Raw genomic sequence first — 25877 nt, forward strand, 5'->3', positions numbered from 1 at the left:
CATGGACTAGTGCTTTAGCAGATTCTTGGTTTAGGAATGTACGGATCCGTGAAGTATTTTTGAGTTGAAGGCGGCAGGAAGTGGAAAGGACTTGGATATGTGGTTTGAAGGAGAGATCAGCGTCAAGGATTACCCCGAGACAGCGAGCTTGTGGGACTGGGGAGAGTGGGCAGCCATTTACTATAATGGTTAGGTTCGTTGGGGGGGTCGCGTGAGATGGAGGAAAGATGAATTCTGTTTTGTCCATGTTATGTTTTAGAAATCTAGCGGAGAAGGATGAAATAGTGGACAGACATTGAGGGATTCTGGTTAGTAGGGAGGTGATATCTGGTCCAGAGATGTAGATCTGTGTGTCATCAGCATAGAGATGATACTGAAAGCCGTGAGATTCTATGAGCTGTCCCAGGTCAAAGGTATAAATGGAGAAGAGCAGGGGCCCTAGGACTGGACTTTGCGGGACTCCGACAGATAGGGGGCGAGGTGAGGAGGTGGTGTGTGAGTGGGAGATGCTGAATAGTGATGAGCGAGTGTACTCGTTGCTCGGGTTTTCCTGAGCACGCTCGGGTGGTCTCCGAGTATTTGTAACTGCACCGAGATTAAGCTTTTATCGCCTCAGCAGCACGATTTTCGACTTTTAGACAGTTTGATTACATGTGGGAAGTCCCTAGCAACCAGGCAACCCCCACATGTACTCAGCCTGGCTAGTAGCTGTAAATCATTCAGCTGAGGTGATGAAAACTAAATCTCCGAACACTAACAAATACTCGGAGACCACCCAAGCAACGAGTACACTCGCTTATCACTAGTGCTGAATGTCTGGTTTGTTAGGTATGACAAGATCCAGGATAGGGCCAAGTCTGTGATGCCAAGGGATGAGAGGGTCTGCAATAATGGTGAATGGTCCACTGTGTTAAAGGAAGAGGACAGGTCCAGGAGGAGGAGGACAGAGTAGTGTCGCTTGCTCTTGGCAGTTAATAGGTCATTGGTGACCTTAGTTAGGGCAGTTTCAGTGGAATGATGTGACCGGAAGCCAGATTGTAAGCGCTCGAAGAGGGAGCAGGAAGCAAGATTGCCTTGTACAGGCATGTACTACGGAGGACAGAGAATGAACTTCAATCCAATATTGCAGCCAGCGGGTAAGGAAAGGGTGAATCAAACACCCGAAAACCCCGCCTCTATGGCTGAAAATTGTTCCCTCCAAATTCAGGTGACAGAGTCCCTTTAATTCTTGTTCAACAGGAAGCTGCAGCATCAGAGGTGCTTCCAGGAGACGGACGGGGTGGAGAAAGACCCGGAGCGTGCTCGCATTTTGTAAGTTTCTTACATGCATCACAGAAACAAATTATCACAAGGAGTTTGTATGTTCTCCCTGTGTTTGCCTGGGTTTCCTCTGGGGTCTCCGGTTTCCTCCCACATTCCAAAAACATACTGATAGGGAATTTAGATTGTGAGCCCCATCAGGGACAGCGATGATAATGTGTGCAAACTGTAAAGCGCTGCGGAATATGTTAGTGCTATATAAAAATAAAGATTATTATTACCACAGTACACACAACACATAAGCCTACATCCAAGCACATAAAAAAAACATACGTTAATATATATATTCTTCCGATCTGGGGCTCAACATAGAGGCGGTCAGCAGAGTGTAAGTACCTTTTTTTTGTCGTTTTCAACTTCATGTGGATGATTTGAGTGTAATGTTTTGGTTCTTTGTCTTTAACAGGCTTCAGAGTGCTCCCGACTGACGGTGAGGCGGCAGGTCTCTCTAGTCCAAGAGCGGGAGCCGCTGTGGAACATGGGGGACCGCTGCCACTTTGATGTTGTTGTGACCCGTCGGCTCTGGGAGGAAGTGGGCCATGAAGTTGTTGAAGATTGGGAGGACCTTGATGCTCGGGCCCAGAATCAAGCGCATAAGCATTCACAGTTCAGTAAGTTGTGTTGCAGGATGTAATGTGTTGTACACTAACCAATTTGTGCTTTCACTTTACAGGGAACAGAGTTATCAAGCGGCGGCGGTCACTCAGATCACTTCAAGAGAGAGAGAGTTCAACAAAGATGCAGAAAGCAGGAGCTCGAAGTATACTAGAGCCCTGTCGCTCCTCAGGTCAACTATGGTGAGAAGGTAAATATTCCCCACCCTATTTACTAAGTAAAAATGTTTACATGTGTAACTTTTTTTGTTGTTTCAGCCAGGGCCAAGCAATAGATTACATTTTCTTTGTACCACAGCACCGTCTGCAGCACTCAGGAGCCTGCAGAGTTAAACCCTTCTGGAGCGATCCCACCACTTTGACAGACCCGAACCATCTCCATCTTCCCTTATATCTGGTCCCTCGGTCCCATCCACCAGAGCTGGGGCATCTTGTCAGACTTCGTTACATAAAGCTGCTGGTGAGGATGTAGCTGTTCCTTTATCCCACCCCTCTGACACCTATAAAACACCTTTGGGTTCTGGGCGGCAGCGTCAGAGGGGTCAGGAAAAGAACTATGCGCCCGAGTTCTTTCATCTAAATGCATCCTTCCAGAACTCAAAACTGTTGTCCAAGCAAGTGAGTGCTGGATTCAACCTCATGCACAACAGTATGCTTGAATTGAGCAAGCGTCTAGAGACGATGTATTTAGATGCAAGTAAAAATCACCCCATCATTTTTTTTCAGGCAGTAGTTGAGCGCGTAGACAAAGCTATCTCCTGACCAGCTCTACCGCATGTTAGCTCCCAAGCGCCTCCACCCACCCCAGTCGTTCCTCCCTCCCCTCCTGTACAATACCAGCTTCCTACCCCATACAAGTTCCCAACCACCGCATCTGTGCCTCCACTCCTTGCCCACTACCACCAGTCTCCGTCCACACTCATCATGCCCCAAATACAACCCTCTTCTCCATCCACCACCTCTTCTGTCTGATCTGCAGCTGCGGGTCCACAGCAGTTTTCCATAAGTTTACAGTACCATGAAAACCTATGGAAAACAGAAACAGCTGTGCGCATGCTGCAGAAAATGCCGCGCGGAAAAGCTGCGGTTTACATTCCGCAGCATGTCATTTCTTTGTGCGGATTCCACAGCGGTTTACACCTGCTCCATAATAGGAATCCGCAGGTGTAAAACCGCAGATGGAATCCGCAGGTAAAACGCAGTGCCTTTTACCTGCAGATTTATCAAATCCGCTGCGGAAAAATCCGCAGACCTCTAGAATACATGTGCACATAGCCTAACCAAATCCCAACCCTACTCTTTTTGTCCACCCACCCTCTTGGTTTCTCCACCCTTTCACCACCACAATCCGCTCTCCATACTCCCACTGTCGAAATAGTACTGGAGGGGCTGACAGATCGGACCATCTCCACCCCAAACTGTCTTTATTATTTAATAAAAATATTTTTTTTCATAAAACTTTGTTGTCTTTCATTTATTTAATGATAAGGTACAATACTTTGGTTAATAGAAAAAAAAAAATCATGGTAGTCAGAAATATGAGAACTGCAATAAGTTTGGTACTCCAACATACATTATATCAAAAAAACAAAGATATCAAACCATCTCATCCTGCCATTCTACTCTTCCTTGAGGTGAAATAAAGTACTCTGCAAATGTGTCCCTCATTCTTGAAACTGCCACAGGACTTTGAAAAGTAATATCCTGATAATCATACAAGGAGGTTTCTACCAAGTTGTCATCCATGGCAATCTGTTCCTTGCATATTAGGAAATTGTGCAGGACCACACAAGCTTTCACCACCTCATCCACAGTGTGAGTCTTCAGGTTAATAGTGGTCAACAGAACTCGCCATTTGGATGTGAGAATGTCAAAAGCACATTCCACCATTCTTCGCGCTCGTTTTAAGCGATAATTAAACACTCTTTTCGTTGGCGTCAAGTCACTACTTGCGTATGGCTTCAGCAGGTGTTCCGAGAGTTGGAACGCTTCATCTCCAACACATACAAACGGCATTGGTGGCCCAGATGTTTCCGGAAGCGGTCTTGGTGGTGGAAATTGGAAGCGGTTTCCATATAAATAACGCCCCATTGCAGATAATTTAAATTCTCGAGAGCCATTGGAGGAGAGGCCATAGGGCCCAATATCGACCGCTGTGAACTTGTATTGTGCGTCTGCAATGGCCATAAGCACGACAGAGAAATATTTCTTATAATTAAGATATTCAGCGCCAGATGCAGCTGGTTTGACGATCCGAATACATTTACCGTCCAATGCACCCAAGCAATTGGGAAACTGACAAATCTTTTGAAAGTTTTCAGCAATGTCCAGCCAACTTTCCTTTGTGGGATGTGGGATATATTCCTCATGTAAACAGTCCCACAATGCGCGGCAGGTGTGTTTAATAATCCCCGATATGGTGGCAATCCCGAGTCCGAACTTGAACTGGAGAGAGGAAAGGGATTCACCAATTGCAAGAAATCTGTTAAAAAAATAAAAATAAAAAAAAGGCAATGATTACTACAAACTACCAGCAACAACATTAGTTATAAGCACGGCTGTGGAGTCGGAGTCTGTGCCCATTTTGGTGGAGTTGGTATAAAAATGGACCGACTCCTAAAATATATAATTGGGTACAGTAGTTCAATGCAGTTTGTGGGGGAATATTTTTTTTTTCATAAGAAATAAGAAAATGTCTCTCCTGTTCCTTTTCTAAAGGTCTAGACTTTTAGCTGGGATCAATCTGTGCTGCAGTTTATGTTCATGATAAGTAGTGAGGCTCCTCTACAGATAAAGGGAAAAATAAACACAGGGAAGGAATGCCTGCATTTATCTCAGAACTTCTGCAGTGAACAGGAAAGCGGGATTAAAGGTGGTAAGTACTTCCTAGAGCATATCTAAACTTTCAATAAACTGTGCGTAAATCAATAGTCCAGTATATGTTGTCTGTATGCTTGATGTTTTAGTTTGTTTTTCCTCTTGGCTAATATGGAAAAATTATGATGATTGAATATATATATACACACACATATATATATATATATATATATATATATATATATATATATATATATATATATATATATATATATATATATATATATATATATATATATATATATATATATATATATATATATAGAAAAGTTTTTCCCCTTAGATTCTAACATCTCAAATTCAGAAATGCAGTAACAGGATCGATGAGAGATATATTAAAATTATACACATACATACATATACACACACACACACACACACACACACACACACACACATGTCCTGCAATATGATTCGGGACAAACATGCTCCCTCCCACTTCATACACTGTGAAGAAATATGATGTGAAGCATTTAGTGAGCTGTACCCTGAGAAAAGCCTGACAAACTTTATACATATCTGTCCTATTTATGCAAAGATTGTTTGTTTACTTATATTCTAAATTATACAGTGCTTGATTCCCTATTCTTGCAAGAATTACAATATACTTTTTTTTTTCTTTCTTTTTTTAACAGGACAAAAATATTTTGAGAGCGAATTTACATAATTACAAAATGTGTATGGCTGCCGTCACACTAGCAGTATTTGGTCAGTATTTTACATCAGTATTTGTAGCCAAAACCAGGAGTGGAACAATTAGAGGAAAAGTATAATAGAAACATCTGCACCACTTCTGCATTTATCACCCACTCCTGGTTTTGGCTACAAATAAATACTGATGTAAAATACTGACCAAATACTGATAGTGTGACGGCAGCCTAAGAAGCATCTTATGAAGTCCGCTGTATTTGAGCATTTTAGTGACTCAAGATTAAAAAAAATTGTGCGTCAGTGTATAAGTGAACCAGATGAAAACAAATATGATGCCAAAAATCAGTCAGTGATAAAAATGCTCTTTCAAGAGCTTCCAATCTAAGACGACATTTACAACGCTGCAACCCATAAATTTACAAAGCTGTGATTGAAAAAGAATTTACAAAGCTGTGATTGAAAAAGATCACACAGCAGCACCAAGAAACCAGCACTTCCCACCAGGCACAGGAGGAAAGAGCGTCTCAAACATCAGCTACAAAATCTATCTATATAATAATCAAAGGGGCACTTCCGTCTGTCTGTCACGGAAATCCCAAGTCGCTGATTGGCCGCGACCAATCAGCGACGGGCACATTCCGGCCGCTCCCTACTCCCCTGAAGTCAGTGCCCCCTCCATACTCCCCTGCCCCCCAGTCAGCGCCCGCCACCCACATAGCGTTTTAGCAGTCCATTAAACCGACTGCGTTACACGACATAATGCGGTGTAACGCACTCTGTTAACGCTGCTATTAACACTGACAAACTTTTTACTATTGATGTTGCCTATGCAGCATCAATAGTAAAAAGATGTTTCATAAAATAAAAAGGTGGTCTTCTCACCTTCCGCCGTCCACCGATGCGCGCAAGCGGCGAGGCTGCTGCCAGCTTCCTTTCCCAGTGATGCATTGCGAAATTACCCAGATGTCTTAGCGGTCTCGTGAGACCGCCAAGTCATCTAGGTAATTTTGCAATGCATCACTGGGAACGGAAGCTGACGCGGCAGCCTCGCACGCATCGGGACAACTTCGGTGGACGCCGGAGGGTGAGTGTATAAAAACTTTTTTAAATTTTAAAACAGATATGGTACCCACACTGCTGTATACTACGTGCACTATGTTATTTACTACGTGGCTGTCTGTTATATAGTACGTGGGCTGTGCTATATACACTGTACGCTACATGGCTGTACCATGTACGCTACGTGGCTGGGCTATATCCTGCACCCGAACCCCCGACATCCTGCAACCAATCAGCAACAGACGCAGTCCAGCCGCGAATTGATGCGGGATTTAAACCTCGCTTTGCTGATCGGCCAGCCGGGCGCAACCAATCAGCGATATTGGCACAGGATTTAAACACCGCCACGGTCATTGGTCATGCCCGGCCGGCCGCGACAGGCACAGTCAGGCCACGAATTGGTGCCAGATTTGAACCACTCTTCGCTGATCAGCCAGCCGGGCGCAACCAATCAGCGATATTGGCGTGGAATTTAACCCCCATTCACAGCGCAACATGCATACATATTCTAGAATACCCGATACGTTAGAAACGGGCCACCATCTAGTATTTCATAAGTGACAAAGTTACTGCAACAATGACAGAAGAGGTGTTTGAAAGCTCATCGAGCTTGTTGTGAAGGACTGTGTACCATTATGATTATTTGCATGACCAGCTTTTTACAGCTCTTAATGGAGAAATGGCCCACAAACTTGGTGTTTCTCTTGAAAGACAAAAGTACTAGAAAATTAGTGATCGAAGAAGCCCTTAACCAAAAGGAATATATCTTAAAGGGAACCTGTCACCCCGAAAATCGCGGGTGAGCTAAGCCCACCGGCATCAGGGGCTTATCTGCAGCATTCTGTAATGCTGTAGATAAGCCCCCGATGTTACCTGAAAGAGGAGAAAAAGACGTTATATTATACTCACCCAGGGGCGGTCCCGCTGCTGGTCTGGTCGGATGGGTGTCTCTGGTCCGCTGCGGCGCCTCCCATCTTCATTCCAAGACGTCCTCTTCTGATCTTCAGCCACGGCTCCGGCGCAGGTGTACTTTGTCTGCCCTGTTGAGGGCAGAGCAAAGTACTGCAGTGCGCAGGCGCCGGGCCTCTGACCTTTCCGGCGCCTGCGCACTGCAGTACTTTGCTCTGCCCTCAACAGGGCAGAGCAAAGTACGCCTGCGCCGGAGCCGTGGCTGAAGATCAGAAGAAGACGTCTTGGAATGAAGATAGGAGGCACCGCAGCGGACCAGAGACACCCATCTGACCGGACCAGCAGCGGGACCGCCCCTGGGTGAGTATAATATAACGTCTTTTTCTCCTCTTTCAGGTAACATTGTCGCTTATCTACAGCACTACAGAATGCTGTAGATAAGCCCCTGATGCCGGTGGGCTTACCTCACCCACGATTTTCGGGGTGACAGGTTCCCTTTAACCCCTTCCCCCACCCATGACGCCACGTAGGCGTCATGAAAGTCGGTGCCAATCCGACCCATGACGCCTATGTGGCGTCATGGAAAGATCGCGTCCCTGCAGATCGGGTGAAAGGGTTAACTCCCATTTCACCCGATCTGCAGGGACAGGGGGAGTGGTAGTTTAGCCCAGGGGGGGTGGCTTCACCCCCTCGTGGCTACGATCGCTCTGATTGGCTGTTGAAAGTGAAACTGCCAATCAGAGCGATTTGTAATATTTCACCTATTATAACGGGTGAAATATTACAATCCAGCCATGGCCGATGCTGAAATATCATCGGCCATGGCTGGAAATACTAATGTGCCCCCACCCCACCGATCGCCCCCCCAGCCCCCCTCCATCCAGTGCTCCGCTCCCCCCCGTGCTCTTGTCCGCTCCCCCCGTGCTCCAATCACCCCCCCTGCACTCCGATCCACCCCCCCGGTGCTCAGTCCCACCCCCCGTGCTCCATTCCAGCCCCCCCGTGCTCCGTTCCACCCCTCCCGCGCTCCGATTTCCCCCCCCCCCGTGGTCCCCCCCCACCGCATCATACTTACCGATCCAGCCGGGGTCCCGTCTGTCTTCTCCCTGGGCGCCGCCATCTTCCAAAATGGCGGGCGCATGCGCAGTGCTCCCGCCGAATCTGCCGGCCGGCAGATTCGTTCCAAAGTGCATTTTGATCACTGAGATTATATCTCAGTGATCAAAATAAAAAAAATAATAAATGACCCCCCCCCCCCCCCTTTGTCACCCCCATTGGTAGGGACAATAAAAAAAGAAATTTTTTTTTTTCCACTAATGTTAGAATAGGGCTAGGGTTAGGGCTTCGGTATGTGCACACGTATTCTGGTCCTCTGCGGATTTTTCCGCTGCGGATTTGATAAATCCGCAGTGCTAAACCGCTGCGGATTTACCGCGTTTTTTTCTGCGCATTTCACTGCGGTTTTACAACTGCGATTTTCAATTGGAGCAGTTGTAAAACCGTTGCGGAATCCGCACAAAGAAGTGACATGCTGCGGAATGTAAACCGCTGCGTTTCCGTGCAGTTTTTCCGCAGCATGTGTACAGCGATTTTTGTTTCCCGTAGGTTTACATTGAACTGTAAACTCATGGGAAACTGCTGCGGATCCGCAGCGTTTTCCGCAGCGTGTGCACATACCTTTAGAATTAGGCTATGTGCACACTGTGCGGATTTGGCTGCGGATTGGCCGCTGCGGATTCGCAGCAGTGTTCCATCAGGTTTACAGTACCATGTAAACATATGAAAAACCAAATCCGCTGTGCCCATGGTGCGGAAAATACCGCGCGGAAACGCTGCGTTGTATTTTCCGCAGCATGTCAATTCTTTGTGCGGATTCCGCAGCGTTTTACACCTGTTCCTCAATAGGAATCCGCAGGTGAAATCCGCACAAAAAACACTGGAAATCCGCGGAAAATCCGCAGGTAAAACGCAGTGCCTTTTACCCGCGGATTTTTCAAAAATGGTGCGGAAATATCTCACACGAATCCGCAACGTGGGCACATAACCTTAGGGTTAGGGTTGGAATTAGGGTTGTGGTTAGGGGTGTGATTAGGGTTATGGCTACAGTTGAGATTAGGGTTAGGGGTGTGTTGGGGTTAGTGTTGGAGTTAGAATTGAGGGGTTTCCACTGTTTAGGCACATCAGGGGTCTCCAAACGCAACATGGCGCCACCATTGATTCCAGCCAATCTCGTATTCAAAAAGTCAAATGGTGCTCCCTCACTTCCGAGCCCTGACGTGTGCCCAAACAGTGGTTTACCCCCACATATGGGGTACCAGTGTACTCAGGATAAACTGCGCAACAATTACTGGGGTCCAATTTCTCCTGTTACCCTTGTGAATCTAAAAAAATGCTTGCTAAAACATCATTTTTGAGGAAAGAAAAATGATTTTTTATTTTCACGGCTCTGCGTTGTAAACGTCTGTGAAGCACTTGGGGGTTCAAAGTGCTCACCAAATATCTAGATAAGTTCCTTGGGGGGTCTAGTTTCTAAAATGGGGTCACTTGTGGGGGTTTCTACTGTTTAGGCACACCAGGGGCTCTGCAAACGCAACGTGACACCCGCAGACCATTCCATCAAAGTCTGCATTTCAAAAGTCACTACTTCCCTTCTGAGCCCCGACGTGTGCCCAAACAGTGGTTTACCCCCACACATGGGGTATCAGCGTACTCAGGAGAAACTGGACAACAACTTTTGGGGTCCAATTTCTCCTGTAACCCTTGGGAAAATAAAAAATTCTGGGCTAAAAAATTATTTTTGAGGAAAGAAAACGTATTTATTATTTTCACGGCTCTGCATTATAAACTTCTATGAAGCGCTTGGGGGTTCAAAGTGCTCACCACACATCTAGATAAGTTCCTTTCGGGGTCTAGTTTCCAAAATGGGGTCACTTGTGGGGGGTTTCTACTGTTAAGCCACATCAGGGGCTCTGCAAACGCAACGTGACGCCCACAGAGCATTCCATCAAAGTCTGCATTTCAAAACGTCACTACTTCACTTCCGAGCCTCGGCATGTGCCCAAACAGTGGTTTACCCCCACATATGGGGTATCAGCGTACTCAGGAGAAACTGGACAACAACTTTTGGGGTCCAATTTCTTCTGTTACCCTTGGGAAAATAAAAAATTGCAGGCTAAAAGATCATTTTTGAGAAAAAAATTTTTTATTTTTTATTTTCATGGCTCTGCGTTATAAACTTCTGTGAAGCACTTGGGGGTTCAGAGTCCTCACCACACATCTAGATTAGTTCCTTTGGGGGTCTAGTTTCCAAAATGGTGTCATTTCTGGGGGATCTCCAATGTTTAGGCACACAGGGGCTCTCCAAACGTGACATGGTGTCCGCTAATGATTGGAGCTAATTTTCCATTTAAAAAGCCAAATGGCGTGCCATCCCTTCCGAGCCCTGCCGTGCGCCCAAACAGTGGTTTACCCCCACATATGGGGTATCAGCGTACTCAGGACAAACTGGACAACAATATTTGGGGTCCAATTTTCATGGCTCTGCGTTATAAACTTCTGTGAAGCACCTGGGGGTTTAAAGTGCTCAATATGCATCTAGATAAGTTCCTTGGGGGGTCTAGTTTCCAAAATGGGGTCACTTGTGGGGGAGCTCCAATGTTTAGGCACACAGGGGCTCTCCAAACGCGACATGGTGTCCGCTAACAATTGGAGCTAATTTTCCATTCAAAAAGTCAAATGGCGCGCCTTTCCTTCCGAGCCCTGCCAAGTGCCCAAACAGTGGTTTACCCCCACATATGAGGTATCGACGTACTCGGGAGAAATTGCCCAACAAATTTTATGATCCATTTTATCCTACTGCCCATGTGAAAATGAAAAAAATTGAGGCTAAAAGAATTTTTTTTTGAAAAAAAAGTACTTTTTCATTTTTACAGATCAATTTGTGAAGCACCTGAGGGTTTAAAGTGCTCACTAGCCATCTAAATAAGTTCCTTGGGGGGTCTAGTTTCCAAAATGGGGTCACTTGTGGGGGAGCGCCAATGTTTAGGCACACAGGAGCTATCCAAACGCGACATGGTGTCCGCTAACAATTGGAGCTAATTTTCCATTCAAAAAGTCAAATGGCGCTCCTTCCCTTCCGAGCTTTACCATGTGCCCAAACAGTGGTTTACCCCCACATGTGAGGTATTGGTGTACTCAGGAGAAATTGCCCAACACATTTTAGGATCCATTTTATCCTGTTGCCCATGTGAAAATGAAAAAATTGAGGCTAAAAATTTTTTTGTGAAAAAAAAAGTACTTTTTCATTTTTACGGATCAATTTGTGAAGCACCTGGGGGTTCAAAGTGCTCACTATGCATCTAAATAAGTTCCTTGGGGCGTCTAGTTTCCAAAATGGGGTCACTTGTGGGGGAGCTCCAATTTTTAGGCACACGGGGGCTCTCCAAACGTGACATGGTGTCCGCTAAAGAGTGGAGCCAATTTTTGATTCAAAAAGTCAAATGGCGCTCCTTCCCTTCCAAGCCCTGCCGTGCGCCCAAACTGTGGTTTACCCCCACATATGAGGTATCAGCGTACTCAGGACAAATTGGACAACAACTTTCGTGGTTCAGTTTCTCCTTTTACCATTGGGAAAATACAAAAATTGTTGCTAAAAGATAATTTTTGTGACTAAAAGTTAAATGTTCATTTTTTCCTTCCATGTTGCTTCTGCTGCTGTGAAGCACCTGAAGGGTTAATAAACTTCTTGAATGTGGTTTTGAGTACCTTGAGGGGTGCAGTTTTTAGAATGGTGTCACTTTTGGGTATTTTCAGCCATATAGACCCCTCAAACTGACTTCAAATGTGAGGTGGTCCCTAAAAAAAATGGTTTTGTAAATGTCGTAGTAAAAATGACAAATCGCTGGTCAAATTTTAACCCTTATAACTTCCTAACAAAAAAAAATTTTGTTTCCAAAATTGTGCTGATGTAAAGTAAACATGTGGAAAATGTTATTTATTAACTATTTTGTGTCACATATCTCTCTGGTTTAACAGAATAAAAATTCAAAATGTGAAAATTGCGAAATTTTCAAAATTTTCGCCAAATTTCCGTTTTTATCACAAATAAACACAGAATTTATTGACCTAAATTTACCACTAACATGAAGCCCAATATGTCACGAAAAAACAATCTCAGAACCGCTAGGATCCGTTGAAGCGTTCCTGAGTTATTACCTCATAAAGGGACACTGGTCAGAATTGCAAAAAACGGCAAGTTCTTTAAGGTCAAAATAGGCTGGGTCATGAAGGGGTTAAGACAACTCAAGAGATGCTTTGTATTTTTTAAATGGATGCCTGCACACGTCAAAGAGTGAACTATTTTGCTATCAATGTTCGATGTTTGTGATAACAAATTGTTACTAAAGGTACCTTCACACATAACGATTTCGTTAACGATATCATAGTAACATAGTAACATAGTTAGTAAGGCCGAAAAAAGACATTTGTCCATCCAGTTCAGCCTATATTCCATCATAATAAATTCCCAGATCTACGTCCTTCTACAGAACCTAATTGTAGGATACAATATTGTTCTGCTCCAGGAAGACATCCAGGCCTCTCTTGAACCCCTCGACTAAGTTCGCCATCACCACCTCCTCAGGCAAGCAATTCCAGATTCTCACTGCCCTAACAGTAAAGAATCCTCTTCTATGTTGGTGGAAAAACCTTCTCTCCTCCAGACGCAAAGAATGCCCCCTTGTGCCCGTCACCTTCCTTGGTATAAACAGATCCTCAGCGAGATATTTGTATTGTCCCCTTATATACTTATACATGGTTATTAGATCGCCCCTCAGTCGTCTTTTTTCTAGACTAAATAATCCTAATTTCGCTAATCTGGGTATTGTAGTTCTCCCATCCCCTTTATTAATTTTGTTGCCCTCCTTTGTACTCTCTCTAGTTCCATTATATCCTTCCTAAGCACCGGTGCCCAAAACTGGACACAGTACTCCATGTGCGGTCTAACTAGGGATTTGTACAGAGGCAGTATAATGCTCTCATCATGTGTATCCAGACCTCTTTTAATGCACCCCATGATCCTGTTTGCCTTGGCAGCTGCTGCCTGGCACTGGCTGCTCCAGGTAAGTTTATCATTAACTAGGATCCCCAAGTCCTTCTCCCTGTCAGATTTACCCAGTGGTTTCCCGTTCAGTGTGTAATGGTGATATTGATTCCTTCTTCCCATGTGTATAACCTTACATTTATCATTGTTAAACCTCATCTGCCACCTTTCAGCCCAAGTTTCCAACTTATCCAGATCCATCTGTAGCAGAATACTATCTTCTCTTGTATTAACTGCTTTACATAGTTTTGTATCATCTGCAAATATCGATATTTTACTGTGTAAACCTTCTACCAGATCATTAATGAATATGTTGAAGAGAACAGGTCCCAATACTGACCCCTGCGGTACCCCACTGGTCACAGCGACCCAGTTAGAGACTATACCATTTATAACCACCCTCTGCTTTCTATCACTAAGCCAGTTACTAACCCATTTACACACATTTTCCCCCAGACCAAGCATTCTCATTTTGTGTACCAACCTCTTGTGCGGCACGGTATCAAACGCTTTGGAAAAATCGAGATATACCACGTCCAATGACTCACCGTGGTCCAGCCTATAGCTTACCTCTTCATAAAAACTGATTAGATTGGTTTGACAGGAGCGATTTCTCATAAACCCATGCTGATATGGAGTTAAACAGTTATTCTCATTGAGATAATCCAGAATAACATCCCTCAGAAACCCTTCAAATATTTTACCAACAATAGAGGTTAGACTTACTGGCCTATAATTTCCAGGTTCACTTTTAGAGCCCTTTTTGAATATTGGCACCACATTTGCTATGCGCCAGTCCTGCGGAACAGACCCTGTCGCTATAGAGTCACTAAAAATAAGAAATAATGGTTTATCTATTACATTACTTAGTTCTCTTAGTACTCGTGGGTGTATGCCATCCGGACCTGGAGATTTATCTATTTTAATCTTATTTAGCCGGTTTCGCACCTCTTCTTGGGTTAGATTGGTGACCCTTAATATAGGGTTTTCATTGTTTCTTGGGATTTCACCTAGCATTTCATTTTCCACCGTGAATACCGTGGAGAAGAAGGTGTTTAATATGTTAGCTTTTTCCTCGTCATCTACAACCATTCTTTCCTCACTATTTTTTAAGGGTGAGGAAATATCGTTGCTTTTTGTGACGTAGCAACGATATCGTTAACGAAATCGTTATGCGTGACAGCGACCAACAATCAGGCCCCTGCTGGGAGATCGTTGGTCGCTGGGAATGATCAGGACCTTTTTTTTGGTCGCTGATCACCTGCTGTCATCGCTGGATCGGCGTGTGTGACGCCAATCCAGCGATGTGTTCACTGGTAACCAGGGTAAATATTGGGTTACTAAGCGCAGGGCCGCGCTTCGTTACCCGATGTTTACCTTGGTTACCATTGTAAAAAGTTTAAAAAAAAAAAAAAAAACAACACAGTACATACTCACATTCCGGTGTCTGTCACGTCCCCCGGCATCAGCTTCCCTGCACTGACTGTCAGCGCCGGCCGGCGCTGCAGCGTCGCTAAATGTGACGGTACCTTTAGACACTGGCAGTAAAAGATACTAAAGCTCTTCACAGCAGCCAGTTTCTCCACACCTTAGTAGAAAAAGTTCTGCAAGATTTAAAAAAAAAAAAAAAAAAAAAAAAACACAAGCCAGGTTCTTGCTAGTGTAATTGATAATGCTGCAAACATGATAAGTACAATTTAACTGGTGAATGAGAATAATGAAGGTGAACAGCAGCTAGAAGAACATTTCACATTCAGTATGTTGGAGACGGAAGGCCACAGTCCTGTTCCCAAAATGGAGGAACAGATATTACTACAGAGGAACAGCAAAATGATTCTTTACAACTAGATAATCTTGTTGAAGCTGCTTCACACTTATTTCCTTATTCATCATAGGCGCTGTGTTGTGCACACACTGTTACTGGCAATAAGAGATAGTCTGCAAGAGGGACATGCTGTGACTCTGATTAGCAAAGAGAGGAAATTGGCTATTGCTGCCAGAACCCCTAAAACGGATTCCATCTTGAAGAGACGTGCTGGAAAAGGGGTAATTGTGGATCAAGCCACTCGGTGGGGCAGCACCTATTTAATGACTGAGCGATTGCTTGAGCTGAAACCCTTCCTTGTAGATATGGCCAACTCTCAAGTAAAGGTACCGTCACACATAGCGACGCTGCAGCGATACCGACAACGATCCGGATCGCTGCAGCGTCGCTGTTTGGTCGCTGGAGAGCTGTCACACAGACCGCTCTCCAGCGACCAACGATCCCGAGGTCCCTGGTAACCAGGGTAAACATCGGGTAACTAAGCGCAGGGCCGCGCTTAGTAACCCGATGTTTACCCTGGTTGCCATCCTAAAAAGTAAAAAAACAAACGCTACATACTTACCTTCCGCTGTCTGTCCTCGGCGCTCTGCTTCTCTGGTCTGGCTGTGAGCACCGGGCAGCCAGAAAGCAGAGCGGTGACGTCACCGCTCTGCTTTCCGGCTGACCGACGCTCACAGCCAGAGCAGGAGGAGAGCAGAGCACAGCGCTGGAGGACAGAGAGCGGTAGGTAAGTATGTAGTGTTTGTTTTTTTACTTTTAGGATGGTAACCAGGGTAAACATCGGGTTACTAAGCGCGGCCCTGCGCTTAGTTACCCGATGTTTACCCTGGTTACCAGCAAAGACATCGCTGAATCGGTGTCACACGCCGATTCAGCGATGTCTACGGGGAGTCCAGCGACGAAATAAAGTTCTGGACTTTCTTCCCCGACCAGCGATCTCCCAGCAGGGGCCTGATCGCTGCTGCCTGTCACACTGGACGATATCGCTAGCGAGGACGCTGCAACGTCACGGATCGCTAGCGATATCGTCTAGTGTGACGGTACCTTAATACTACATGAAGGTCAATGGACACTGGTGGCTGAATTAAAGGAATTTCTTCATCACCCATTTACAGTGACTAAAAAGTTACAAGCTGAGGATTTAACTCCTGGAATTTTTTTTTTTTTTTTTTTATAAAGGAGTGGAAGAACTTGTTTTGTCTGTCCCAAAGAGGTTTAATCGCAGATGGCATTGCTGCTTCAATGAACTGGAGAGTGACACTGCTATTAGAAAATAAAACTCTTCTAGCAGCTGTTTATGTGGACCAGAGTCATCGTATGTTGCTGGATGATCAACAGCTTACTAAATGAAAAGAAGCTTTGATTGAGGTAGCAGTTAGAATGAGCTACAGGACGACCAAGAGGACGCGGATCCTGCCAGTGCTGCCGTTCATTCATCCTCATCAGTTGAGGAGTTTGATTTCGGCAAGTATTTGAACGATATGGAGCAGGCAAAGCCTTGCTGCAGGGAAAAAGATTCCACTCCCATAGAAAACAGATTGACCATATTTCAGCAACGTTTTTCACTTGCTCTCAAAGTAGAAGAGTTCAATCATTCATCAAAACTGACTGTGCACCAGGCGATTCCTTCATACCCTGAAACTTAGAGATGTTGCCCATGTGGTTACTGCTTTGCAACCAACCCAATTTATTGTAGAGGCGTTCTCTAGCCCTAAAATAATTAGGTTAGATGTGAGGTCATCTATAAAGGAGGATCTGATGGAAATGATACTACGTCTCGGAACAAATTCATAGACAGCACAAATGTTATTCAGTAAGTTTGTTGACATTTTTTTTTACACTTACTACAGAATGTATAATAGTAAATATCAAAAAGTTTTTTGTTCTTAAGTTGTATTCCAATAAACATATTTTATGTTTTATCTAAATGACTTGATTATTGTATCATAATAATGATTAAAAGCCTGATGTTACCATTTAACCACAATAAATGTCACTGAAACATGAGCCATGTATGAGGGAGTCGGTGTCATGGAAATTGAGGAGTCGGAGATTCAGCCTACCGACTTCACAGCCCTGGTTATAAGTGTGCTTTAACAGTAGGAGATACAATAACAATGACTTACCGAAGAGTCACCATCAGACGCTCCGCCGGTGAAATGGAGAAGCGGCAATAGGTGTCATTACTATGGATGAGGTCTCCAACACGTTCAGCCAAAATATCAAAGTTTTCTGATTTCATCCGAACACAGTTAAAAAACTTCTCGGGGTTTCCTCTCAACTCCATATACAACGTAGAACACACCCCACGTGTCATTCTCCGTGCAGTGATTCGGTGGATCAAAGCACGACGCCGGCGCAGACGCATGATGAGCTGATATTTTCGCTCCTTTTCAAGAACGATCTCTTTCAAACGATTCGCCTCCATAGTAAAATCCGCAACGACCTTGTGAATGTTCGCAATCACAGCTTCCATTTTTGCCACTTGCTCTACAACCTGTCAAAGATGGGGTGTAGATATAATAATATAATATAGAAACACTGTATATATAGGTTTTCAGTAGCCAATAACATTTAGGAGCCTCCCATTGGGCGTTTTTATAAAACAGATTAAAATACTGATGTGAGGATCCGTATTTTCACCGGATCCATCGAAAAAAAACAAATCCGTTGCATTAGTTTTTCACAATCTGCGACGGATCGGTCGAGCCAACGGATTGTGACGGCAAAAAAACTGATGTGTGAAAGGGGCCTTAGAATGCCATGTGGGAAATCCACCCCGATTCTGGACACTATGGACTCTGGCAGGCTCCCGTGATTCTTACCTGGATAAGTTCTTATATCAGCCCCGTCCTGTTGGAGAGAAGACATGAACATCACAGATGCAGTTTGGACAAAGAAGTGAAGCAGTTTGGGCTGAGCCGAGGTCAGTTTGATTTCGCTTCAAGGGTTTTTGTCATTATGCCCCTCAGAGCGCTGCTCAGGAGGCACTGTAATTCGGCCTTTTATGTCATCATTCCTCAGCCTTCAATCGATTTTATATAAGTGAAGCTTAAACATTGCTGAACAAGATATGAACTCGTACAACTCCCCAGGTGTTCTGTGTATACAGCTCCTATGCCAGGGATGTCAAACTGCATTCCTCGAGGGCTGCAAACAGGTCATGTTTTCAGGATTTCCTTGTACTGCACAGGTGATAATTTAATCACCTACACACATAATGATTGCAGCACCTTGTGTAATGCTAAGGAAATCTTGAAAACACGCATGGTTTGCGGCCCTCGAGGAATGCAGTTTGACACCCCTGTCCTATGCAGATCAATGCAACGCCATGGTTACATGCAATAGGAGATTAGCAACACATGAATGCGGGATCAGACACAAATTTTTTTTTGTGATCAGTAACCACAGAGACAAGTTTGCATAGGAGTTGTAGGTTTTTTTTTTTTTTTACTCTCATGTTTCATCGAATGTCCCAGGTGGAAAAATTATTTTAAATATACGTCCACTGACTATACCGAGACGCACAATTAATGAAGGGCAGTTTTACCTTTGTGATCACAGACTTTGTGGAAGAAAAACTCCGGCAATCAGCGCAGATATCTGCTGAGAGAAAGCCAGAAAACATTATACAGAGACCCCCACACACACAGGAGACGGAGTCTTATGTAAGAGGCGAAATCTATCATCTATGTCCTCTGCAGAAAGACAGCAAGCTGCTGCCGTTATCTCCAAAGATGGAAACCTTTACCCCAACGCCTCCAGCAGGAGGCCCAGCCCTGAGGCAGCAGAGGTCAGCCATGTATTCGCTCCAGGAGGATTTGTCATGGCGTCTCCTACAGAGAGTCAACTGCTCAGGACGACGCTGCAATTCGGCCTTTTTGGTCATCATTCCCCAGTGCTGCCCCAGGGTTTGGCTTTTTGCCGGCCATCACTAATCCATGTAGGAGATGCTCACCTACGAGGGTCTGCAGTCAGGAGACAAGTCTTCCGATCCAGATACACGGCCCAAGATGGCAGCACATAGAAATGCTGCTGGGTGACACTGCAGGGGAAGGAAAAAAAAAAAAAAGTCTGCACAAGACTCAACTACAAATATTACAGGAGCATCAAAACCAAATCCCAGGCCGGCTGAGTGTCAGTGTGTGCCAGGACGAGCGGGTTATGGTAGGGGCACCATGTTTGGTGAGATCTGGCAGAATAGTAGATCGCTTACCAAGAGCAATAAATTCTAGTTCCACATCATCCTTGTGACGACTGTCCGTAGATAATTCTCTCCAGAGGCAGCAGAACCTCATCCTGCAAGAACAAAAACGTAACTGCAAATAGGCGTTTACATCCCACATCCACATGTCCAGATGTGGGTCCATGAATGTAGCCCCCCAACCGCCACGCTGCAGCCCCTTATCCACCTTCACCTGCTCTCCCATCCTCCAGACACTGCCTGCCCCAACTATCCGCCCCAACTATCCATGCTCCAGCCCCTTCTCCGCCACCACATCCCAGACTTCCCGCTCTTTCCTCCAGCCCATAATCCACCTGGCCTCACCCCCAGCCCTCCCCCGTCTGCTGAACCTCCACCCCCCGGTCACCACATCCGCCACAGCCTGTGCCACCATCTTATCCGCCGCGGCCCGTCCTCCGCCCCCGGCTTGTGTACACGCTGCTCCCGCCATACCCGATCAGCTCAGTGTTTAGTCGCCGAACCTCCGCGGCTCTGACGCCCTCACAGCCGTTATCCGGCCCCGATCTCCCCCGTCCTCCTTCTCTCCGATGCGGATGCACAAAGACCGTTTGGCCCAGAACGGATGTGACGTCACTACAGGAACCTCCTTTCCGCTTCCATAAGGCGCACGCAGCGGTGACGCCCCTTCCGGTGTGTGCCTGCTCATTTATTGGCTGACGCTTTGCCCATAGTAAAGATGGCGTCTCCTCTGCATCACTGAGGGCGGATGGACTGCAGAGACCACTGATCTGGACGAGCCCTGCAGTGTCCGTGGCCAAGAGAACTGGTGGTGACCGACAGCTCCGGCTACAACGGCCGAAATCACACAACTGTTCTCCCTATTGATCAATCCCTTAAAAAGTTTTTTTTTTTTAAATATAAATATACAGTCTATATATCTATATATAATATTCCCCCAATTATTTAGTAATAAATAAAAATAATCATATTTGGAATCGCCGCCGCGTCCATGAATGTCCCATCTACCAAAGTATAATCTTATTTAACCCTCGCGGTGAAAGCCGTAGAGAAAAAATATGAAACTCATTGATCGCAGCATTTCCCAAAAAATAAAAAGGGATGAAAATGTAACATGTGCCCCAAGATGGGAGCAATAAAGTGCAGGATGCGTTTTTTCTCCATTGACTTGCATTAGCGTCGCATTGCGACGCTTTGCCACACGTCGCAACCGTCATGCGACGGTTGCGCCGTGTTGTGGCGGACCGTCGGATGCAAGAAACGTTACATGTAATGTTTTTTGCTGCTGACGGTCCGCCATTTCCAACCGCACATGCGCGGCCGGAACTCCGCCCCCACCTCCCCGCACCTCACAATGGGGCAGCGGATGCCCTGGAAAAATGCATCCGCTGCCCCAGTTGTGCGGCGCATTCACTGATAGCGTCGGTACGTCATCCCGACGCACTGCAACGGGCCGAGTACGACGCTAGTGTGAAAGTAGCCTAATGGAGTATTAGCAGCACAACAGCAGTGAATGCTTGTAGCAAGGTATAATGTCCACGCTGGTGTGTCCAGTATAAGGCTGGAGTCACACTCAGCGTAAGACAATACGGTCCGTATATTATGGCCGTAATACGCTGAAAAGTCCCCAAAATAGTGGTCCGTAGCTCCTCCGTAGGCAGGGTGTGTCAGCGTATTTTGCGCATGGCATCCTCCGTATGTAATCCGTATGGCGTCCGTACTGCGTGTTTTTCTCGCAGGCTTGCAAAACCGACATACGGCTATACAAGGGATCCATGTGTAAAAAAAAAACATATATACTGTATATATATATATATATATATATATATATATAGTTATTAGACACATATATGTATATATATTATTACTTCATACAGCGCTAGATAGCTTTAAAGCCGGTAATTCAATTGCCGGCTTTTGCGCTCTCCTTCCTAAACCCGACATGATATGAGACATGATTACATACAGTAAACCATCTCATATCACCATTTTTTTTTTGCATATTCCACACTACTAATGTTAGTAACCAATCATCATCCCCCAACCAAAATGGGAAATTCAGAGGCAACAGCCCAAAAATAAACAGACAATATAAAATTTAATAATTTATTATATAAACTCCAATAAAAATTAACAAAGGGAAAATCACATAAAACATCCGAGGACAGTGAAAATAACACATAGGCATGAATACACACATATAATGGTATACAGGAAGCACCCATCCAATCTAATATTTAATATGCACAAAATGTAAACAATGTAGATACTGCTCAATGCCAGAATCCTATGGATAAAGTGACCATGCATATGTGCAAAAAAGGGGGGGCAGACTAGTATATATATAGAGGCCAAAAAACTTTAAATGGAAACTGCTCAATGTCAGGATCCTTTTAGTAAAGTGGCAATGCATGTGCAAAATAACTACAGTATATACAACTGCCTAAATCAGGTGACTAATGCCATGGTGTGCTACTTACATATGAGCTAATGCCTCGTGTATGCTGCCTCGGGCACCCCGACAGCGCCGTTTCGCCTTGTAGCTTCCTCAACAGGGGGCGTATGTGTTGGCGGTGCAGCTACCGTTCTTATATACTAGCGTCCACAGCTGCCTGCAGAATCCGAATCACCGGCGGTGTATTGCGCATGCGCCGGTCGTGGGACCTCCTCTGATGGTAACAAGGCTTCCTGCTCGTCGCGTCTGGGACGCACACATGCGTAACCATAGTGAGTGACGCAGGAAGCCAGGGAGGCACCTTACCAGCGCATGCGCCAACCGGGGACGGAGAAATGCATGCAGCGCAATAGAACAGATAGAAAGAAACCCATAACAAAGTGCCCAGTGCTAAGTGTATAGGGGAACTAAATAACTAAAACTATAAATGTGCGCCTCAATCTAATACCTCATATAATTAGTGTATACCTAAATAATAACTGTACTCCCATAAAAAGATTCATTATAAAACATGTGAATCCATATTACAATAAATAACATTCTATGAAATATATATAGACAATGATGAATAAATACAATAGTGCATACTGAATAATAATTCTACTACCATGATAAAAATTTCATTATAATACATGAGTCCATATTGCAATAAGTAACATTTTATAAAATGTATAAATCATGATAAATAAGTACAATAGTGCATAGTGCTACTACAACAAAATTAATATACAATCTACACATAAAAATAAAACATAAATCAATATACAATTATAATAAATAAATACACCTATGTATATAGTATCCCCCGAACGCCAAGCACAATAGACATAAGGTTGCCGCACAGTAACCTATAAACAAACATATATACCTACAAGAACTAATCCCCTCCCATACAAATACATGAGCTATACAATGATGATAAATGGATCCATGATGGTAATCTCTCTAGAATTGGACCGTTCATATCCATACACAACCCGCGGGAGTAGGATAATAGTTCCACACTACTGAAATAAAAGAAAAAGGTTAAAACCACGAACACACACAGTTAAAATGCAATTACAGACTCTACCTATGTGGAAATAAACTAATATTCACAAAAATGCAGCAAAACCCAAGGTCTCATTAAGGCCCTGCGGAACCATGGTCTTTAATAGGTAAATCCACCTACTCTCTTTTTGGGCCAAAACCTTACCCAGATTACCCCCTCTACAGCCCAGATCAATCTGGTCAATGGCTTGAATTTTAAGACCCTTGGGGTCACAGTTATGTAGTAATCTAAAATGTCTGGGTAAGGTCTTGAGCCCACTAATATCTTCAACAGAAAGGGCCTTCTCGATGTCTCTTATGTGTTCCCTTGTCCTGATCCTGAGTTCCCTAGTGGTCATCCCTATATATACTTTTTGGCAGGGACACCGAGCATGGTATATAACACCTTTGGACATACAGGTGAGTTTTTTACGTATGTCATATGTCCTGGATCCATCATGATTAACAAAGGTTTTACTCCTGAGATGATTTTGACAAGCTTTACATGAATTGCATGGAAAAAACCCATGCAACTCAATCTCCGGCTGTTTTGGAATGGCTGAATAGTGACTGTGTACTAACAGATCCCTCAGATTTTTAGAACGTCTTGCTGTCACCAATGGTTTGTCGGGCAGCAGTTTTCTAAGGATGGGGTCAGATTGCAACACCCCCCAATGTTTCTGCATAATACTAACCAGTTCTGGCCATTGCTTATTAAAACCTGTGATAAATCGGACTTGATTGACTTTAGTAGATGTCCTGTGCTTTCTTCTACTACCATAGAGACGCTCATTCCTACTCAAACGTTGAGCTGATCTGAATCCATTCTTAATCTGCCTCTTACTATAACCTCTATCCAAGAATCTATGAGCCAAATCTGATGCCTGATAATGGAAATCTGTCTCCAACGTGCAAATCCGTTTAACCCTCAAAAATTGCCCAACGGGAATTCCTTTAACAGTTGATCTTTGGTGGGCAGAGGAGGCATGCAGCAATGTATTTGTTGCTGTCTGTTTCCTAAACACATTAGTAATGAGTCCACCATCCGGAAGCACCTCAATATCCAAATCCAAGAACTCTACTTTCCTCCCAAAATTAAAGGATAATTTTAGATTTAGATCATTACGATTCAATTCATCCATCAATATTTGTAGATCTATAATGGGGCCTTCCCAGATGAAAAGGATGTCGTCGATATATTGACTCCATCCATGTATAGCACTGATTCCCGGAACCTCATTTTCTAGAAAGATCCTCCTTTCCCAGTAACCCATAAACAGATTGGCATACGAGGGGGCCCAAGTGGCCCCCATCGCAGTACCCTGTTGTTGCAGGTATATATCTTTATTGAAAACAAAAACATTATGTTCCAATACAAACTTGAGCAATGTCAGAATCAATTCAATGAGGGGTGGGTCAAGATTGCTCTCATAGAGATAATGCGAAGCAGCATTCAAACCATCCTGGTGCCTGATGGATGAATACAAAGCTTCCACATCCGCTGTGACCAAAACCGCATTTTCTTCCAAGTGTACAGAATCCAATCTTTGGAGCATCATAGTAGTATCCTTAATATATGAGGGTAAACCCTGCACCAATGGCTGTAAATAATGATCAATAAGCCTACACGTAATTTCACAAAGGCTGCCCATCCCCGACACGATGGGCTTCCCAGGCGGGTTCAGTGGATTTTTATGCACCTTCGGCAATAAATAGAAGGTGGCCAATTATGGTTGTAATTTGGCAATCCCTTCCACCATCTTTTTAGGAATAATACCATCCTCATATGCAGTTTCCAGGATGCTGACCAACTCACCCTGGAATTCTGTTAGAGGATTGTATTGGAGCTTCCTATAACAATTACTGTTACCCAAGATTTTTTTAGCTTGCTTCTCATATAAGGCATTAGGCCATATAACTGTGTTACTGCCTTTGTCGGCCTGCTTTATGACCACATTTTTCATCTCATGTAGCTCCTTCAATGCCCTGTTCTCTTCCACAGATAAATTAGATACCCAACCAGGGACCAATGGCAGATTTTCTACCTCCTCCATAACCATCTTAACAAAAATTTCCACCGCTGAACACGTGTTCAGACTAGGGAATTTATTGCTCTTGCCTAATATATGACTTGGGAACTTACCCTCCTTAATCATAGTATTTTCCTCCATAAGATCTTCTAAGCTCTTTAAAGCTTCTTTTTCTATCTCAGTGGGAAACATCTGGTCCAGTCACTTCTATAGTGACATTTTTGCAAAATTATTTTGCGTGCAAATAAGTGAAGATCTTTCACTACTTGAAATTTGTCTAAATGTGCAGAAGGGGAGAAAGTCAAACCCTTTTCTAAAACTTTAATTTGTGCATCACTCAGGATTACATCAGACAAATTAATTACCTTAGGTTTCTCGTTGTTACGCCTATTGGTTCTTCTCTGATTAAAAATGTCAGGGAACCTCTTGTTATCACGATTCTGAGTTCTTGTTTGCATGCGGTAATCACTGGTGCTCTCAGCCTCACTACATGAGGTACTGCTCTCAGCATAGGAGGACTCCTCACGTCCTAACCTATTAGGTTTATTGTCCACATTGCTAGGTTTCTTCTTGGGGAGTTGCCACCTGAAAATTTTATCAGCCTCAAAATCAGCTGAATCCCTCATGAATTTTTTTTAATTTCAGTTCACTAATATCCTTCTCCCACTTATCAATATCTTTCTCCAATAAACCAATAAAACTTTCCATCTTATCTGCAGCAAGTTGTTTTTTCAAATTCTTATGCAGTTCATTAATTTCCTCCTCTAATCTAATAATGGATAGATGTCATAATTGACGCTTCTC

The 25877-nt window shown here is 44.2% G+C and overlaps 1 protein-coding gene and 2 non-coding genes across 5 annotated transcripts; all 3 read right to left on the reverse strand.

Moving 5' to 3' along the window:
• Positions 1-3334: 3334 nt before the first annotated feature.
• On the reverse strand, positions 3335-20176 carry LOC138644423 (uncharacterized). 3 transcript variants are annotated; one of them, XM_069732765.1, is made up of 7 exons: positions 20034-20176; positions 19572-19654; positions 19314-19400; positions 18906-18958; positions 18181-18208; positions 17482-17852; positions 3335-4416 (listed from the first exon to the last, which is right to left on the reverse strand). In XM_069732765.1, the coding sequence occupies exons 6-7, from the start codon at positions 17829-17831 to the stop codon at positions 3531-3533; spliced, it is 1236 nt and encodes a 411-aa protein (XP_069588866.1). In that variant the 5' UTR covers positions 17832-17852; positions 18181-18208; positions 18906-18958; positions 19314-19400; positions 19572-19654; positions 20034-20176; the 3' UTR covers positions 3335-3530. The 3 variants fall into 3 exon arrangements, with proteins under 3 accessions (XP_069588866.1, XP_069588867.1, XP_069588868.1); XM_069732766.1 differs by having other exon boundaries at positions 3400-4416; positions 18906-18961; positions 20034-20170; XM_069732767.1 differs by having other exon boundaries at positions 3400-4416; positions 20063-20167.
• On the reverse strand, positions 18276-18380 carry LOC138646263 (small nucleolar RNA SNORD89). Its single transcript, XR_011314836.1, has one exon. It is a non-coding gene; the product is annotated as a small nucleolar RNA SNORD89 (small nucleolar RNA).
• LOC138646262 (small nucleolar RNA SNORD89) lies at positions 19143-19255 on the reverse strand. Its single transcript, XR_011314835.1, has one exon. It is a non-coding gene; the product is annotated as a small nucleolar RNA SNORD89 (small nucleolar RNA).
• Positions 20177-25877: the final 5701 nt, after the last annotated feature.

This window comes from Ranitomeya imitator, chromosome 7 (assembly GCF_032444005.1).
Source record: "Ranitomeya imitator isolate aRanImi1 chromosome 7, aRanImi1.pri, whole genome shotgun sequence".
NCBI lineage: Eukaryota > Metazoa > Chordata > Amphibia > Anura > Dendrobatidae > Ranitomeya > Ranitomeya imitator.

Bases quoted from the DNA above. Each gene is read 5' to 3' on its own strand.
- LOC138644423 (XM_069732765.1), bottom strand. From the start codon at position 17,831: ATGGAAGCTGTGATTGCGAACATTCACAAGGTCGTTGCGGATTTTACT. The intron at 4,417-17,481 runs GTAAGTCATTGT...TTTTTTTAACAG, and splicing joins CGTCTGATGGTGACTCTTCG to ATTTCTTGCAATTGGTGAAT.